Raw genomic sequence first — 17,690 nt, forward strand, 5'->3', positions numbered from 1 at the left:
TTGTACTTGTATCCCTGGTCCTTAGCACAGTGCCTTACACAGAGTAGACACTTAATAAATGCTTGTTGATTGATCTGGAGAAGCCTTTGTGGAGGGAGCATGAGAGATATCTTAATAGTATTTGGAGGGATAGCATGTGGAAAAGAGATTAGATTTATTTTGTTCAGACCCAAAGGCACAGCTAGTAGCAGTGGGTAAAAACTGAAGAAAAGCAAGTTTAGGTTCCATGTGAGGAAGGACTCCTAACAATCAGAGCTATCCAGAAGTGGAACGGTCTGCCTTAGAAGGTGGTGAGTTCCTCATTAATAGAGGCCTTTCATCGAAAGCTGCTTGATCACTTGCCAGGGAAGTTGTTCAGCAGATTTCTGCTCAGGTAGGGTTCCATTAGATACCTCCTTGAAGTCCCTTCCAAATTCTGACATTCTGTGATTTTTGTGATTTTTGGTACTATTGGAATAGAATCTGTGGTCTACAGTATATGTATATGACTGGTTGAATAGAAGAAAGGATATATTTGAATGGTGTTTCAGTGATTCTTCTTTTTCCAGCAGCAAGTCATTCAGGATAATCCACAGTGCAGATAAACCACCTGCAGATAACCAAAAAAATGACTGTAGTTTCCTTTAAATTGGAGGCACATTTGAACTTGGCCACGGAGATAGCTGCAGTGCCTTTTGGCTTTTTCTCTGACTCATTGGCCAAGCCAGAAGCAAAGCTGGCTAGAGGAAAAGATTGATACATTGAAAAGGTCCTGAGTCATCTCCCAACACGGCATCCGGGGAAATTCAGGTGCCCTCTAAGAAGAGATGATTTAGGTGCATTTGTTGGTAGATTCAGACTGGCATCACATGCACACTATTCAAAGGAATCCCTTAGGTGCCTTGGGTTGAAGGAGACACCACTCCTGCCCCTGGTTAATGACTCTCTGGCCTTGGCCTCATGCCTGAAGTACTGATGTGCCTGGGGATTATTGCAGAGATGATGATGATTGAGGTCCTGATCAAATCCCCTGACACTATAATGCCCTGCAACTGATTGCAGGGGTCTGGCATCTGGTGAGGTGGGCAGAGGCAAGTAGGGAGGGCCAGGGGAATTTACCATAATCTGTTTTGGTACCTCGTTGTTTCCTTCCCTAAACAGTCCCCTTCGAAGCTCTCCATGTCTCCCCTTCTCCCTCTTTTCCTCATTCTCTGCAGAAGGAGCAGAGAATCATGAGTAGCTCCCCGGCTATCCCCACTCTTTTTCTTGGGCCGAAGATGGGGTGAAATGAGACGCGAGGCTGTTTCTTTCAGCAGAAGATGCTGCTAAAATAAATGCTTCCCCCACCCCACACCCCTTCCTCCCACCCTTTTTCCAGGTGGCTGCAAATTCATGATTTGGAGGCTGATGTTTTGGCACCGAGGGTTGATCGATGTTGTCGTGACAAAGCAGAATGAATGGAGCCCCAGCTCCCCTTCGCAAAACAACCCCGAGCGTTTGCGTATCCTTCATCCGGGCAGCTCTCGAGTACATTGCCGGGAAAGACGATTAAGTGACACTTGGAGTATTTTTCCATTTTCTTGTTTTCACCTTGTAAAAAAAAAAAAAGTCACAGGATCTGCTTCCCTGGCACTCTGGAAAAGCGGGTGGAGGTTTGGGGAGGGAGGGGGGAAGAAAAATCATATGACTGCAAGTAACTGATTTTGTGTTCGCTGGGGGCGTCTGCAACTTTGGGCTCTTCTGCATACCCGTTTCCTCCCAGCGGGGGGCCGCCTGCTCTGTGGCCAGGGCAGTGACGTCACGGAAAAGCCCTGTCTGATCAGATGTGCTTAATATAAACCTGGGGGAGCCGAGCAACGGCTGGAGAGAGGCAGCCAGTGGGAAGGAGAGAGGAGTTTACTCCAGCAGAGCGGCACACCAGCCTGCACTCACTCGCTCCGGTGTGAAGTGGAGATTCCCCGGGATCCCGCCGCTGCCTTGACTGGAAGGGACTGTGAAAAGTCAGGTAGTGTGTGTGAGCGTGTATGTGTGTATGTATGAGCACTCTTGGGAGGCTACGCTAGAACTTGGGGCTTTATCGGAGGCCAAAGCCCTCTGCAGTGAAGGGGTGCGGATGGATGGGACGAGGATGGATGGGACACGCGATACCGGGAGCAGCAAATGCGGTGTCCTCCATCAGCCTGAACTTCTTTCTAAGTAGTGAAAAGTGATCGTGGACTCTATAATCCAGGCTCTAAATTTCCCAGAAAAAAGAGAGGAGCTTAAGATGAGAATAATGGCAATTCTTTTTCGGGAAGATGGGGAATGATATCATTAATCAGTACCAATTTTCAAGGCAGATGACCAGATGGATGGTGATGGTGATGTTTTTCTCTCCCCCCCCCCAAAAACCCCCAAACCCTGCCACTTTGAATTACTGTTCTTATGTGCCATTCAACGTCTTGTCTGGGGACTGATATGCTGCTAGTGACTTCTTGCTTAATGTATTTCTTGCTCTTGAGAACGGATTTTGTTGAGGAAGAATATAAATGCTCCACTCCAGGTACTGAGTTCACAAAACTCCAGGAAAGAGGGAACCCAGTAGCCTAGAAGCTATAGTGGACCTGTCAGAGAGTGTTGATCGTACTACAGATTTATGAGCTAAGGAGGGCTTTTAGAGGTCACCTAATTCAAGCCCCTCATGTTGCAGATGAGGAAATTTAGACCAGAGCAGAGAATTGACCTGCCCCAAGATCTCACAGCTTGTAAGTGTGAGAGGGGATATTTGAAGTCATCCAAGTCCAAAACCATCCATTACTTCATCATGTCTTTCTGATGCCCAATAGTCCATTTTTTCCTGTATCTGTTTTCTACCATTGAGGCTTCCAGAAGATTAAAAAGCTCTGTTGAATTAATGAGAAATTGCAACAGGACTCAGTGAAAAGTGATGTGCATGGGCATTCCCAGTGCATGTTTGATAGGGTTGGAAGCGACTGAGTGCACATTTAATGCCAGGATAATGAACATCATGGTGGTGTTTTTTTTAAAGGCATGCCAGTGAGCAGACAGCAATGTTGAGGCATAAAACTCAAAGTGAAAAAATAATTAAAATAGTAGCCTCAGCAGCTGGAGAGCATCAAGGCAATGTGACTAAACATGGTAGTTTCAATGTATATACTGCTCAAGCATAGGGGCAATGATGTCATTGCCACAGGTTTCCAACCAAAGCAAAGCAGGCTGATGGATAGGTCAGTGTAATTAAGTGAAGAATGAGCTGGAAAGATAACTTGGTCTCTGGTCTGCTGCTCCTCAGAACCGCTCACTTGTAGATTTAAATGGAGGAGGATTTTTTTGGGTGTGTTTGTGACTTTAACTTTTTTAGGATCAACTCTCAGTATTAGCCCTCAGAAGCTAAGAAGAAGCTTAGTGTGATAGAGAGAGCACTGGATTTGGTGCCAGAGGATCAAGGAATCACTTGATCTCTGGGCCTTAGTTTCTTCATCTGTAAAACTAGTGGCTTAGAGTACTTGATCTCTCCAGGACCTTCTACTTCTAAATTTATGACCTATCTGGGGAGTACTCATCCATGATACCTTTTTCCTTCCCTTAGAAATGGTACCTAGAGCTGTTTCGATACCTAAAGTAGATTAGAAATCCTACTCCTAGGAGTGTGACTAAGCAATTCAGACTTGGACCACTTAGAGCTCAGGGCTGTTTCATTGGTACCTTGTGTTTTGGGGATATGTAGTTCTCAGTTCATGAAAAAAAAATGAGGAAACTCCTAGAACGTAATCCTGTGGCCTGTTTGCTCCCCAGGAACCAACAATGACTCTGAACAATGTCACCATGCGCCGAAGCAGCACAGCCCTGCAGGCCCAGCAGCAGCGCTGGAGCATTCCTGCAGATGGGAGGCACCTGATGGTCCAGAAAGACCCACACCCATACAACAACCGTAACCGATACTCCATGAACCCAGAAGACTACTACCGGAGAAGCTGGTCATCTGACTCCACAGATTCAGTCATCTCCTCTGAGTCTGGAAATACATATTACCGAGTGGTGCTGATTGGGGAACACGGTGTGGGCAAGTCTACCCTGGCCAACATCTTTGCAGGTGTAACTGACAGCATGGACAGTGACTGTGAGGTATTGGGAGGTAAGTAGCTGAGTGTTGAACTGTCTCTAGTCCACAGGCCACATCAGCATTAAAAGCAGAACAAAATAGCTGGGCTATTTATCAGTAGGATTTAGAACTGAGATAATTCATCTTGGCATTAACTGGTTTGTGAAAGCCACAAGTCTCTGGTTCAAGCCCTGTGGACCAGGAAGAGTAAAATAACCATTGACAAGGATCAAATCTTCTGAATCTTGGCCAGAGAGGGGAATGCTTGGATTCCAAGGCTAAACAAAAGAGAGAAGAAGTGAGGTCTAGTGGTGAGAACCAAGGGCATGAAATCCTATTTCTACTTTCCATAACTGTGTGACCCTGGACCAAGTTCCTTGGTCACTCATTGCCCCAGCTCTTAAGGGGATGATTTCAATTTTCATGTTGGAAAAATTCATGTGCATACCTCAGGGGAAAAATAGAGCTGTATCTTTCTGGGAGTTGCAGTGGAAAGGTGGGCATAGCATTATTCTTACTGTTATACCTTTTTAACATGGTCAGAGTGGACTGATCCATTAAGGTTGCTAAGTTGTAGGTAAATAAGAAAGGACTTTATTCATTATTCCTAAAAAAGGAGGACTATAGATAAATAAATAGTAAAGCAAAGGGGGAAAAAATCAGTGTTCTTTCTGAACAAGATAGAAGGAAATAGATGCTGCTTCATGCCAGGTGCCTTCCTCCTTGTTTCACAAGGCTGGGTGTGGCTATAAGAGGAGCCTTCTAGCTCTATCTAGCAAGCTGGGCAGATTCCCACATATCCCACTACTAGACTGTAAGCTGTGTGAAGGCAGCGAGCGTGTCTTTTCTAAACTCTGTGGTTAGAACTTAGCACAGTGCTCTGAGCTCAATAGGTATTGTTGGATTGGTGCCACACAATTAGTGATACTTCCAGACTTAGATAGGGCTGCTGGGAATTGATAACATCTTTTTAAAAAAACTACACCTGTAATTTCATTAGCTAAAAGCAACTCCCATTGAAGAAACTCCCTCTCCCAAGGCAAGTTACCAACTGTTCTGCAGTTCACAGTCTCTGAGGCACTGAGAGAACAAGAGTCCTGACCAAGGTCACACATCCAGGATGTGCCAGAGTTGGGATTTGAACCAAGGTTTTCCTGGCTTTAAAGTCTGCTCTCTAAATTCTGTGCTACTTTGCTACTCCAATACCACATGTCCATATGATAAATCTACTTTTGTCTAGTGCTTATATATCACTGTGCCTGGCACTCAGTAAGTACTTAATAAATGCATCTTGAGTGATTGCTTTGCACCTAGAGTGCTTTCACACCTATGTGATTCTCAGAATAACAGTTTAGTGAGATGCGCAAGAAACATTCTGCTCATTGAGGTTTGGGGGTAAATGACCTCTAGAGCCCCTTCTAACTCCAAGACGCTATGATTAATTTCACAGATTTTCCAGTGGGTGGTATTGTGAGTCAGACTGTTGAAGACACCTCACTTACGGATTTGGAAAGATGATAGATTGGATGCTACCTGGGGGGGTCACTTCTTTGGAGAATTTGAGAGATGCTGGAAACTTGTTAGATCGCATGATATAATTTATCTTGTTTTTATCTTCAAGGACAGAAAGAAGCCTTGACAGTAAGGAAGTTCAGAAGGGAGAGGAGGAGATAATGAGTTCAGTTTTAGACTTCACTCACACATTTAATAAATCAACTAGCATTGATTAGGTATCTACTATGTGCCAAGTATTTTGCTCAGTCCTGGGAATACAAAGACAAAAATGAAATAGTCCCTGCCCTCCAGGAGATTATATTCTATTAGGTGTGATGAATGAAAAACTCTAAGAGACAGAATTTTTGGGCAATTAATTATCATTTTATTTATTATGCTAGCTAATAATCAAGAAATTGATGATCAGTGGTTTCTGTCAGTAACCAAAGACAAAAACTTAGATAGCCTCAAAGCCTTAAATATTTTTTTTGAAAGGGAATGCCAATGAAAAGTGAAAGGCAACCCTGATTGGTGGACATTTAATGAGGAGGTGGGCTAGAAGTCTTCAGCTCCTCCTGCTAAGAATGTTGCTTGATCATGAGACTCAGCTGCCTTCAACAATATGGACAGAGGAATCTATCTCCATCCAGACCTCTCTGGTTGGTTTTCTCCTTCATGAACTGGGTCACCCTAAACTCCATTGGAGGGGCACAAGGACAATGCTGCTTTCTCCTTTCTCCTTTCATCTAAACTGAATTTTGTATCAGGGTGGGGAACCTTGAGGCCACATGTGGCCTTCTAGGTCCTTGGGTGGTGGCCTTTTGACGGAGCCCAAGTTTTACAGAACAAATCCTTTTTTTAAGGGGATTTGTTTCGTGAAGTTTGGATTCAGTCAAAGGGCCACACCCGAGGACTTAGAGGGTCACATGTGGCCTTGAGGCCACAGGTTCCCAACCCCTGAGTCCAAACCGAAGTGAATTCTCCTATTTGGGTGGAGTCCCACCCAAGATTCAGAAGCATGTTTCTTTGAGGGCTAGGACAATCTCATCAATCAGTCAAGTCCTTCAGAGACTGACTTTTTATAGGGGCTGGGCCTTGAAAGAGAAAAAAAGGAGAAAATTTTGATCCCAAACTAATAATAGTAAAATAATTTCTCTCATAAGGGAGACGACATATAAATAAGAAAGAAGATAGCATGGATGACTAAAACTCTGCTCCACCAAGATAATTGAAAAATATAACATAAAAGTGATTAGCTTAAACCTTTCTCTTCTGCCACTCACCCCAACCTTCCCCCAAAGCTCACTGAATTCTCATTCTCTTTGCCTTCTTCCATCCCTCCCCACTAGAAAGGGCAAAAAATAAACAAGTAAAGAGAGGAATCAAACCTTGGATAATTGAGAGTCATTAGTGCCTCATTGTAAAGATCATCAATAAGTAACTTGCATTTAAATAAGAGCATATGTTTCTATAGTGCTTTATGGTTTCTGAAACACTTAGGTAACACAAGTATCATTAGACCCATTTTCCAGAAGAGGAAATTGTGCCTTAGGGACTTAAAATGACTTATCCAAGGTCACACAGCTAATATGTAACGGAGTCAGAATTTGAACCCAAGTCTCTCTTGACTCCAAGTCCCAGTACTCTTTCCATGACACCACAACATTCTTGGAGTCCCCAAGGCATGCTGGGAAGTGCATATATGACCTCAGATCTCCCCATCTAGCCCATGCAAAGTGTGATAGTGTTCAGCAGTATATCTTACTGACCCATTGTTTCATGCTCACAATTATTTGGAGGCAGAGATATGACTGTAAGTGACAACCTTAAGAAAAATTACCCTTTTGTGTGGTGTTGTGAAAGATCTTTAGATTCTCTGTCCCTTGGAGACAGATCCCTAGTCCGTTTCCTCCTCATGATGACTTTCTTTAAAAACCCAGAAAAGGTTTGGTTTTGCCTCTATTTTTCTCCAATTCTTGCTACCTGTTTCAGCCTGTGTTCAGGTCACGTTGTTCCTTGGCCCTCAGGCTTCCTGATTTCCCCATTGATTCTGATTTCCAGGGAAGTCCGTGTTGAAGGTGTGCAAACAGCAACTTCTGAGTTTAGGGAAGGGCCTAAAAGAAAAGGTAAAAACCTTCCTCTAGAGAATTGGCCAACTTGACCATTGGTCAAGGGGAGTGATTAATCCTAATAACCTTAATGCCTGGTGTTGTCTCCTTAAATTAAAACCTTGGGATTCTATAGATTCAGGGTAATGTTTTTCTTAAGTTTGCATGGTTAATTCAAGAGGTCCTACCCACAAGTACTTAAAATAAAATAATGACTGCATCCTATTGAAATCTTATTCTTCCTGAATATTCAGGGAATGACACATGTGACATGAATAAAGAATTTTTAATCTAACCCACAAATGGGGATCATACTCAAGATGGGAAGAAACATAAACACATATGGAGGTGGGGGAGGCTGAGGGATAAATACACACAATGGCACAGCCAATAGGCAGCCTTCTTCATCTGTATGCTGCTTCTTTCTTGTCTCCCACTTGTTCGTAGCTTCAAGACATGAAGGGATTCTAAACCGGGCAGAGAGATGTTCCTATGTACTTGCTAGGTAGGTAGGGCTGGGCTTGGGCCTGGATCTATGATTTCATTGGCTCAGGAAACTCCCGGATGAGGAAACTCCCTTTATTAATGCAGGTTGCCAAAATCTCTTGCTTAGAGCAGCAATTCTCAAACATTTTGGTTTCAGGACTCCTTTATACTCTGAAGAATTATTGAGGATTCCCTGAACAGTATTTATTTATGTTGGTTATATCTCTCAGTATTTACTGAATTAGAAAAAAATCTTAGTATTTTAAAGAAGATAGTTTTCTGTACCCCCTAACACTTACCAGTTGTGTGACCCTGGGCAAGTCACTTAAACCCTTTTTGCCTCAGTTCCCTCATCTGTAAAATGAGCTGGAGAAGGGAATGGAAAACTACTTTGGTTTCTTTGCCAAGAAAACTCCAAATGGGTTCATGAAAAGTTGTACATGACTCAAATGACTGAATACCACCACCCTCTAAAAGACTCTTAGGGTCCCTAAGACTATACTTTAAGAATCTCTGGCCTAGAGCATTAAACAAATTAAGTGACTTGCTCATAGTCACATAGATAGTATGTTTCAGAGGTGAGACTTTGAGGTTAGCTCTCTATTTACTATATATGTGTGTGTATGTATACATAAATGTGTATATATACATACATACATACATACATATATATATATATATGTAGCCTGGTTCACTTACTTTTCTTGTTAAGATAAGATTTGTTCATAACAAGACTCCTAGGATGACCACAATAATTCCTTGCCTCAATGGAAAAGAAGATCCTAATAACCATTTCCAAGTATCAAAATCCAAAAGCAAGAAATATCAGAATAAAGGGAAAGACTTTTTAAATGGGTCTGGGTGTAAGACGATGGATGGAAGAACTTCCTGCAAAATCTTGTCTTCTTTCCCTGTTCTTTTTCCTAATCCTTCCCTTCTGCTCCCTGCCTAAATGTTCCCCTGGACTCTGACTATGTTTGCACGTTGTGCTCACCCTTCACCCACAAACAGTTTCAGAGCAAGGGAGGGGAAGGAAAGTTTCCATTACTAAACAGAGCTGGAGCTACTACTTCTGTTGTACTCTAATGGTAAAATAAGCTCTGTGTATTCCTGGAGAATTAATTATGTTTTTCAAAAAAGGGATAAAGAGAACTGGCACCAACACGGAGTGTCTCAAGATCTTTTTCTTTCTGCCCCCTCAGAAGAAGAAAACTAGGGATGGTATACAGAACTCAAGTCCACTAAACTTGCCCCAGAATCAAGGAATGACTACAAATCATAATTGACTATAAAGTGAGGATAAAGGCTTTTGTATGTGGCTAAGGGAAGCTAGTCCCACTCTTTTCCCCCTACTATTTCCTTGTTCACAACGGTCATTGGCTCTGAGCCAGGGAGGCTTGGGTTGTATCGTGCTTTCCTCTAATGTCCAGGCCCCATAAAATATGTGCCATCTGTTCAAGCTGTACATGGTGTGTGAGTGGAAGTGGCCCATGCCACATATTAAATGCCACAATGATTTAATAGTCATTCATACGTATTGGATAAGCATCTTTAGTAGGGTCCTTGCCTTGAGTTAGTAAAATGTGTGTGGTGGTGATACAGTGTCTAGAGTGCTGGGCCTGGAGTCAGGAGCACTCCTCTTTGTGAGTTCAAATCTAGCCTCAGACACTTACTAGCTGTATGACCCTCTGCGAGTCACTTAACCCTGTTTGCCCCAGTTTTCTCACCTGTAAAATGAGCTGGAGAAGGGAATGGCAAACCACTCCATTATCTTTGCCAAGAAAACTCCAGATGGGGTCATGTAGAGTCGGACACAACTGACAAATGGCTGAACAACAAGACAAGCCGTGTGTACAAGGGGAAAAGCCTTGGATTTACTGCCTTTGCCAATTATTCCCTAAGTGACCTTGGACAAGCCTCTAACCCTCTCTGGGCTTCCATTTTCTCATGTGTTAAGTAAGGGGAAGGGTAGGGTTGGACAAGGTGACCTCGATGGTGTGAGAGGCTGCATGGAGCAGTGGAAAATATGCTAAATCTTGAGTCGGAGAACGTGGGTTCAAATTTCGGTTCTGCTACTTACCTTGGGCTCCAGAGAGCAAATAATAGCTAGCATTTATATAGTGATTTAAGGTTTGCAAAGTACTTTGAATATGTTACCTCATTTGATCTGCACAACAACCTTGTGAAGTAGATGTCCTCATTGTCCTTATTTTACAAATGAGGAAACTGAGGTAAACGGAGATTAAGTGACTTGCCCAATGTCATACAGCTAGTAAGTATCTGAGTCAAGATTTGAACTCAGGTCTTCCTGACACCTTATAGTTGCATTATCTGTTAAAGATGGGGATTGGTCAAATGGCCCTTAAGTTCCCTTCCATCCCTAAGCCTGTCATTCTGTGATTCTCAGCTATAGCCCTCCCACCCAAAAGCGTCACTCCTAGGTTTCTACCTTCAATATCATTTTTGTTTTCTCTTCTAGAAGACACCTATGAACGAACCCTGATTGTTGATGGGGAAAGTGCAACCATCATCTTGTTGGACATGTGGGAAAATAAGGTATGTGGCTCCAGCTGATATTTGTCTACTAGTCCTAAAGAAAGCGGCTTTTCATAAGTAAGGGTCTGAACCACAAACAAGTTCCAGTTCCTTGCCTTATACCCAATCAACTATTTTATTTTGTCATTGGTAAGAAAACCATCATTTACAGGAGGCAGTAGACTATTTCAAAACATGTGAAACTATGTAAAATTGTCATTCTAACCTCCAGCCTTCAGCATTTGCTTTTTCCAGAAGGACTCCAGTTTACAGCTTTCAAATGAATATGACAGATTTGCACAGGGAACATGTTTTATCTAAATTTTGTACCTACTCCAGCACTTGGCAAAGGTCTCTTGTACAGAAAGCCCTTATCAAATGTTTGTTGACTATGCCCAAAAGGCTATAAAACTGTGCATACCCTTTGATCCAGCAATACCACTGCTAGGTCTTTATTCTAAAGAGACTTTTTTTTTTATAAAAAGGAAAAGAACCTACTTGTACAAAAATATTTATAGCAGCTCTTTTTGTGGTGGCTAAGAATTGGCAATTGAAGGAATGCCCATCAATTGGGGAATGGCTGAATAAATGATGATATATGATTGTAATGGAATATTATTGTGCTATAAGAAATGACAAGCAGGATGATTCCTGAAAAACCTGGAAAGACTTATATGACCTGATACAAAATGAAGGGAGCAGAACCAGGAGAAAATCGTACACAGAAACAGCAATGTTGAATGATGAAGAATTGTGAATGACTTAACTATTGTAAGCAATATAATGATCCATGACGATCCCAAAGGACTCATGATGAAAAATGCTATCCATCTCAAGAGAAAGAACTGATATTGTCTGATTATAAACTGAAGCATACTATTTCTCTCTATTTCTTTATTTCTCTTTTTCTCTTTCTCTTTCCTTTTCTCTTTTTTTCTTCCTCTCCCCTCCCTCCTTCCCTCTCTTTTCTTCCTTCCTTTCTTCCTTTCTGTTTTCTTGCACAAAATGACTAATATGGAAATATTTTGCATGATTGCACATGTATTACCTATATCAGATTGCTTACTGTCTCAGGGTGGGAAGGAGGGATAGAATTTGGAACTCAAAACTTAAAAAAAAGAATGTTAAGATTTTATTTTTACATGTAATTGGGGAAAAAATAGAATATTATTAAAAAAGAACCCAAAATCAAGTGTTTGTTGAATGACCAAAATGAGCATATTTGCAAGGTTCCTCATTTATATTCTATGCCTGTAAATCCGTTATAATAACTTCATGCTTATTGATGATATTTCATCACCATCACTTAGGAAGACATCTTGGGGAGCTTTGGGGTGAGGTAGAAAAGAATCTTCCTTGGTGTGGCTTGATGCTCATTTGCAATTCAATATATGGTGTTTATGTACTAAAATTCTGAACTGATATGACTGAGAGGAACCTCAGAGATTATGTAGCCAATCCTATCCTCTCCCTGGCACATTTCACCACGTATTTTACAGATGAGGAGACAGACCCAGAGAAGTGGAATCTCTTCTTCTCCAAAGCACTCCTCATTTCCCCACAAAGTTGTGCTCACTTTCTAAATGAGGTCTTTCCTGAACAGCTTCTTCTCCATTCTCACTGGTTGCTAATGCTTCCACCCCTAATTATCTTGTATTTATATATTTATTTTGTATATGCTTCTATGTGTACATTTTGTCCCTTCCAATAGATTCTTGAGGATAGTGACTATGTCACTTTTGAATCGTATAAAGTAGGCATTTAATTAATACCTGTTGATTGTTTGGTTGTTTTTTTTTTAGTTTGTTCCACTTTATTTTTTAAATTAATTTTTTTCCTATTAACAAGCATTTATTTTCTATCCTTTCCACTTCTTCCTCTTCAACTGGAAAACAAAAAGACAAACCATACCCTTGTAACAAATATGCATAGTCAAGCAAAATAAATCCCTACATTGGCTGGGTTCAAAAATATGTCTCATTCTACATATTTAATACATTACCTCTCTATCAAAAGCATTCTTTATCACTGGTGCTCTGGCATCATGGTTAGTCATTGTGTTGATCAGAGTTCTTAAATCTTTCAAATTTATTCATTTCTTACAATGTTATAAAATTATTCTCCTGGTTTTGCTAACTTTACTCTTCATCAGTTCAAATAAATTTTCCCAGTTTTCTCTGAAACCATACACTTTGTCATTCCTTATGGCACAATGGAATATTGTCATATTCATATGCTCTAATTGAAATGGGTTGCTCATGAAAGCATTTCTCATTTCACCAGGGGGAAAATGAATGGCTCCAAGATCATTGCATGCAGGTAGGGGATGCCTACCTGATTGTCTACTCCATCACTGACAGAGCAAGTTTTGAGAAGGCATCTGAGCTTCGAATTCAGCTTCGCCGGGCTCGCCAAACAGAAGACATTCCCATTATTTTAGTTGGGAACAAAAGTGACCTGGTGCGGTGCCGAGAAGTCTCTGTGTCAGGTATGCGCAGCTATACAGGTAATGTAGTCACTTGGCCCCTTCTTTTCTATGGTTTGTTCCCCTACTGTCTTTGACTAAAGGCCTGAAGCAGGGCTCCAAGGAGGTCCCAGTTATGGACCACAGTGATTTATTTATGTTGTTAAGACTCCTATTCTCTTTCTCTCTCTGTCTCTCTCTCTGTCTTTGTCTCTCTGTGTCTGTCTCTCCCTCTGTAATGAATAGCATACTGGACATGAGAGTCAGGAAGACCTGAATTCAAATCTTGTCTCTGACACTTATTAGCTATGTGACCCTGGGCAAGTCATTTAACATCTATAGGCCTCAGTTTTCTCATCTCTTAAATGAGAGGGTTGGACTCAGTGATCTCAAAGGTCTCTTCTAGCTCTGAATCCATGATCTTTTCCCTATTTATTGCAAAGTAGCCTTTGAACCCAGCTAGGACAAGGGCCCCAGTCTTTCAAGACATCTTGGTAAACCTCAAAGCCTTATTTTATTTTGGTAAATAATCAATCTTGTCTTGACTATCACAATCCCCTATTGTCCAAATGTTTCTCTCCAAAGTTCCCTGAGATTTCTATCATGAAAATTTTTACTGGTGGCACACTGCCACACCCTGTAGGGGATGTCAAAACTTCAGTGAACTGAAAAGTAACTTTCCTACATGCAAGAAAAGGTTAGAGAGAAATTGTGAGGAGCAGAATTTTGGACAAAGAATGTTGCTTGATGAGCAACTTCTTTGTTTCTGGTCCCCATGGCTATCTAGATTACTTGAGGGTAATTTAAAACATTAAACTAATCAGACCCAAATTAATCAATGTAATTTGGGTATTTTTCATATCAAGAAAGAACTAATTCATTTGGTTGTATAGACAACAGGATCCCATAAATGATTTCAGGACCCCTGAGATGAATTATTAACTCAATATAGATTTGGCCATTGGTACGTGTTTGAAAAGGAAAATAGATTTGGAAAGGGAAATAGAAGACAACACAATTATGCTCTACTGTAAGAAAATCCAGTATACAGTGGTTCACACTTACAAGTCAGTTAGCATTACACAGTTGTAAAAGTAGTAAGTTCACACTAAAAAAAGGATCGATCATTTCTTGTTCGTTTTAATTTTGGGGAAAACATATTCAACCAATAAGGTCATTTTTTTAAAATTGTAGAGTCACTTGAAGAATGATAGCTAGAAAAAAGACTAGAAACTGATCTTATCTTTGTTGGCACCATTGTGGTTGAGGTATGATGTAATAGGGCAGAATATGGGCTGTGGCGGATACGAACTACTTCAGGATCTAGAAATATTTGAAAGAAGGTGAATTTCTCAACCAGCTGCTCTTTCCCCATGACATTTGCCAGCGAAGTCCTTGACTAAGGAGTGCATCATTAGCTGGCTCTCATTGGATAGCTGTTCACTGCAGGCCCTTCATGTTTCACAGAAGGATTTTTCTCTTGAAGCTTGGGGGCTGAAATCACCTCATTAAGAAAGGTGGCTGTAGTTTGAAATGAAGTTTAAACTATAACATTTTAAAAAACAAAAAATGAAATGTTGACATAAAACAAGAAATTTATCAAGTTGAATTATTCTTGTATGTAAGGTGAAAGTTTTTAGAAGTTGAAAGTAAGTCTTTCATGCCATATTGCTGCTTAATTCTATGAGACAGTTTCCTAAGCACCTAAAAAGTGTCCAACTCACTTATGGCAAATTTGCATACTATTCACATATTTTTAAGAGAATATTTTAAATAAGTTATTTTACTTTGATAGATTTGTGATTTTATCTGCATGGGCCTGCTTTCTACCAGCACTGATTGCCATTTTTCTGGTGTGATCCATATTCAAGTTTTACCATAAGTGTTCCATATGGGGATTTATACAATGCTCTAGTGGCCTTCCTCTTGTTTTTAAAAATATCTCAGCTGGTGTTGGAGGGTGGCTGCTGATGTAGCATTGGGATGTCCAATTTTATTCAAAGCACTATAAGTTTTTATATGTTATCCATCTCGAATTTTCAAAGCAACTCTCCTGGGTAGAGAATGGCAAGTATTGTAGCTATTTTGAGTAGAAAAAAACTGGACAGTAACAGTATCATAACTTGCTGAGGGTCAAACAACTTCCTTGTGATGGATCCCGAATCCGAAGTGATGACTGATTTTCGAGACTCTTTCTGCAAGACCATTCATTTCAATTTATGCATTGGGAGAATGTGCCTCATTATGGTGAAAGGGGTACGCTAGAACCATTGGTTATGAATGAACAAAATCCACATCTGTGGCAATTACAGAATAAAAAGAAGCCAAATGTTCAGGTTACTTATCTACTTATAACCCTCAGAAGGCTGAACCCAACCATAGAAGAAGAAGAAGAGGAAGAAGAAGAAGAAGAAGAAGAAGAAGATGATGATGATGATGATTACTCACATTTATATAGTACCTTAAGGTTTGCAAATCACTTTACTTATGTTATCTTGTTTGACCCTCACAACAACCCTGAGAGTTAGGTGATATTATTATCCCCATTTTACAGATAAGGAAATTACAGTCAGTTGACTTGCCCAGGGTCACACAGTTCATAACTGAGAGAGTCAGGATTTGAACGCAGGTCTTCCTAGATCCAAGTCTAACACTCTTATCCTTGATACTCCTTAGCTTCCTTGGAAGATTAGCAGACCTGGCTTCATGAGTTTTCTCTTTCTTTCTTGCAGAAGGGAGAGCTTGTGCAGTAGTCTTCGATTGCAAGTTCATTGAGACCTCTGCTGCGGTTCAGCACAATGTGAAGGAGCTGTTCGAAGGCATTGTTCGGCAGGTACGCCTGAGGCGCGATAGCAAGGAGAAGAATGAGAGGAGACTGGCCTACCAGAAGAGGAGAGAGAGCATTCCCAAAAAAGCTCGCCGGTTCTGGGGCAAGATAGTGGCCAAGAATAACAAGAACATGGCCTTCAAGCTGAAATCCAAGTCCTGCCATGACCTCTCTGTGCTTTAGAAGCTTTGGCCTCCCCAAGATGTCCTCCTTTATGGACATTGTTAAAGTCCATTGGGACCAATAATCAATCTACATTAGATTGGATGCTCGCTTGTTGTTAGACTTGGTGTCCCCATTGCAGTTGGGAATTGGCAACATGCAACACAGTGCATGGGAAATGAGAGGTCTTTGTTACTTGTCAGTATTTATTCACAGGAAGAAGCTTGTCCTTCACTACCTGAATCCATCCAGACTCACTGTAGGGCAAATTTTGCTGTTGACATGTTTTTTTTCTTCTCTCTTTTTGATAACAGCAGAATTTTAAAAATAAAAATGGAACCCGTAGGACAAGAACATTTCTTTATTAACATAACTTTATCCAGTGCTCTACCCAGTGGATTTGAAGCCAACATGGCATCAACCTATATACCTTCTGAGGGTTATTCAGGATGGGGACACTTGTCCTTTTTCCACTGTAAGAATGGCCTCCCCAGTCAAATTCAGAGGTGCCTTGTTAATGCTTTATAGAGTTACGACTAGAGTGTTGGCCTCCTTACTATGATAATACTGTTCCTTGGTAAAGCTGTGAAAAGAAGTGACTGACCTCACTGGAAACTGAACCTAGAAATCAGTTTTGTTAAGTGCCCGCAGCTAGAAATCTGCAATTCCATAGACTAGGCAATTGATATATGTACCCCTCATATGGTGTTAAAGATTATATATCCTTGAATATGTAGCTTACCTTTTTGGTGCGTGTTGTTGTTTATTTAGGGGAGAAATCCTTTTAACCAAGTTCTCCTTCAAGTCAAAATACTCTTTAAAATGATCATCTTTTGTTATGCCACAGAGCCATTAAAAAAAAAAAATCAGATCTTTAAAAAAAAAAAAGTCTGATTATTGCAATCAGGAGCGCAAATGCCAAATGTCTGAATACAAGCAGTGGTCTGAGCTTTTATAAAACATTTCTCTGTGCCCATGTACTTCTGATACTTGGTATCAGCCGTCGCGTATGTCACAGCTATCCCATATTTATTATTCTTATTCTGCAGAAAGAATAAACATTTTAATATTTGATAATGTATATTTATGAACAGATTTCTTAATGGGAAAAATGTTGATTTTTATTACTGTTTTCTATCTTTTTCAGAATATGCCATTTTTATCTACATGTCTTGTAATAAAAGAAATAAAAAATGTTTGGAAGAAATCCTTAATGTTTTCCCTCCCTAAATGAGATGGTCGCGATTGCTGTTTATAGAGCCCCGAAAGCCAGAGCATTCTAAAGACACTTATCTATTATTACTTCGTATTATAGACAGCAGCAGCAACAACAGCATGGACATAATTGGGTTTAAAGAACATTCCCATCATCCACACCCTGGGGACTAGGAATTATAGTAATACAAAGATATTTTTAGGTGATACATTTGTAAAGTACTTAGGAAGTATTAAGGGTCATCTAAATGCTAAGTAATAGTAATAGCTGGTCTGAGCTTCTTCTCCAATCTGGTAAATTCCTGATTGAACAGATGG

The 17,690-nt window shown here is 40.7% G+C and overlaps 1 protein-coding gene across 1 annotated transcript; it reads left to right on the forward strand.

The window, feature by feature from the left end:
- Window positions 1–1,827: 1,827 nt before the first annotated feature.
- GEM (GTP binding protein overexpressed in skeletal muscle) lies at window positions 1,828–17,067 on the forward strand. Its single transcript, XM_027856947.1, has 5 exons — window positions 1,828–1,984; window positions 3,775–4,114; window positions 10,649–10,725; window positions 12,988–13,192; window positions 15,901–17,067. Exons 2-5 carry the CDS (start codon window positions 3,784–3,786, stop codon window positions 16,176–16,178), a joined length of 891 nt encoding a protein of 296 aa, XP_027712748.1. The 5' UTR covers window positions 1,828–1,984; window positions 3,775–3,783; the 3' UTR covers window positions 16,179–17,067.
- The last annotated feature ends 623 nt before the right edge of the window (window positions 17,068–17,690 follow it).

The sequence above is a fragment of the Vombatus ursinus genome, unplaced genomic scaffold, assembly GCF_900497805.2.
Source record: "Vombatus ursinus unplaced genomic scaffold, bare-nosed wombat genome assembly UNPS02011767.1, whole genome shotgun sequence".
NCBI classification, from domain to species: Eukaryota; Metazoa; Chordata; class Mammalia; order Diprotodontia; family Vombatidae; genus Vombatus; species Vombatus ursinus.

Coding starts and splice junctions, on each gene's coding strand:
- GEM (XM_027856947.1), top strand. CDS start 3,784: ATGACTCTGAACAATGTCACCATGCGCCGAAGCAGCACAGCCCTGCAG. Junction 4,115..10,648: donor TGACTGTGAGGTATTGGGAG/GTAAGTAGCTGA, acceptor TTTCTCTTCTAG/AAGACACCTATGAACGAACC. Junction 13,193..15,900: donor CCGAGAAGTCTCTGTGTCAG/GTATGCGCAGCT, acceptor TCTTTCTTGCAG/AAGGGAGAGCTTGTGCAGTA.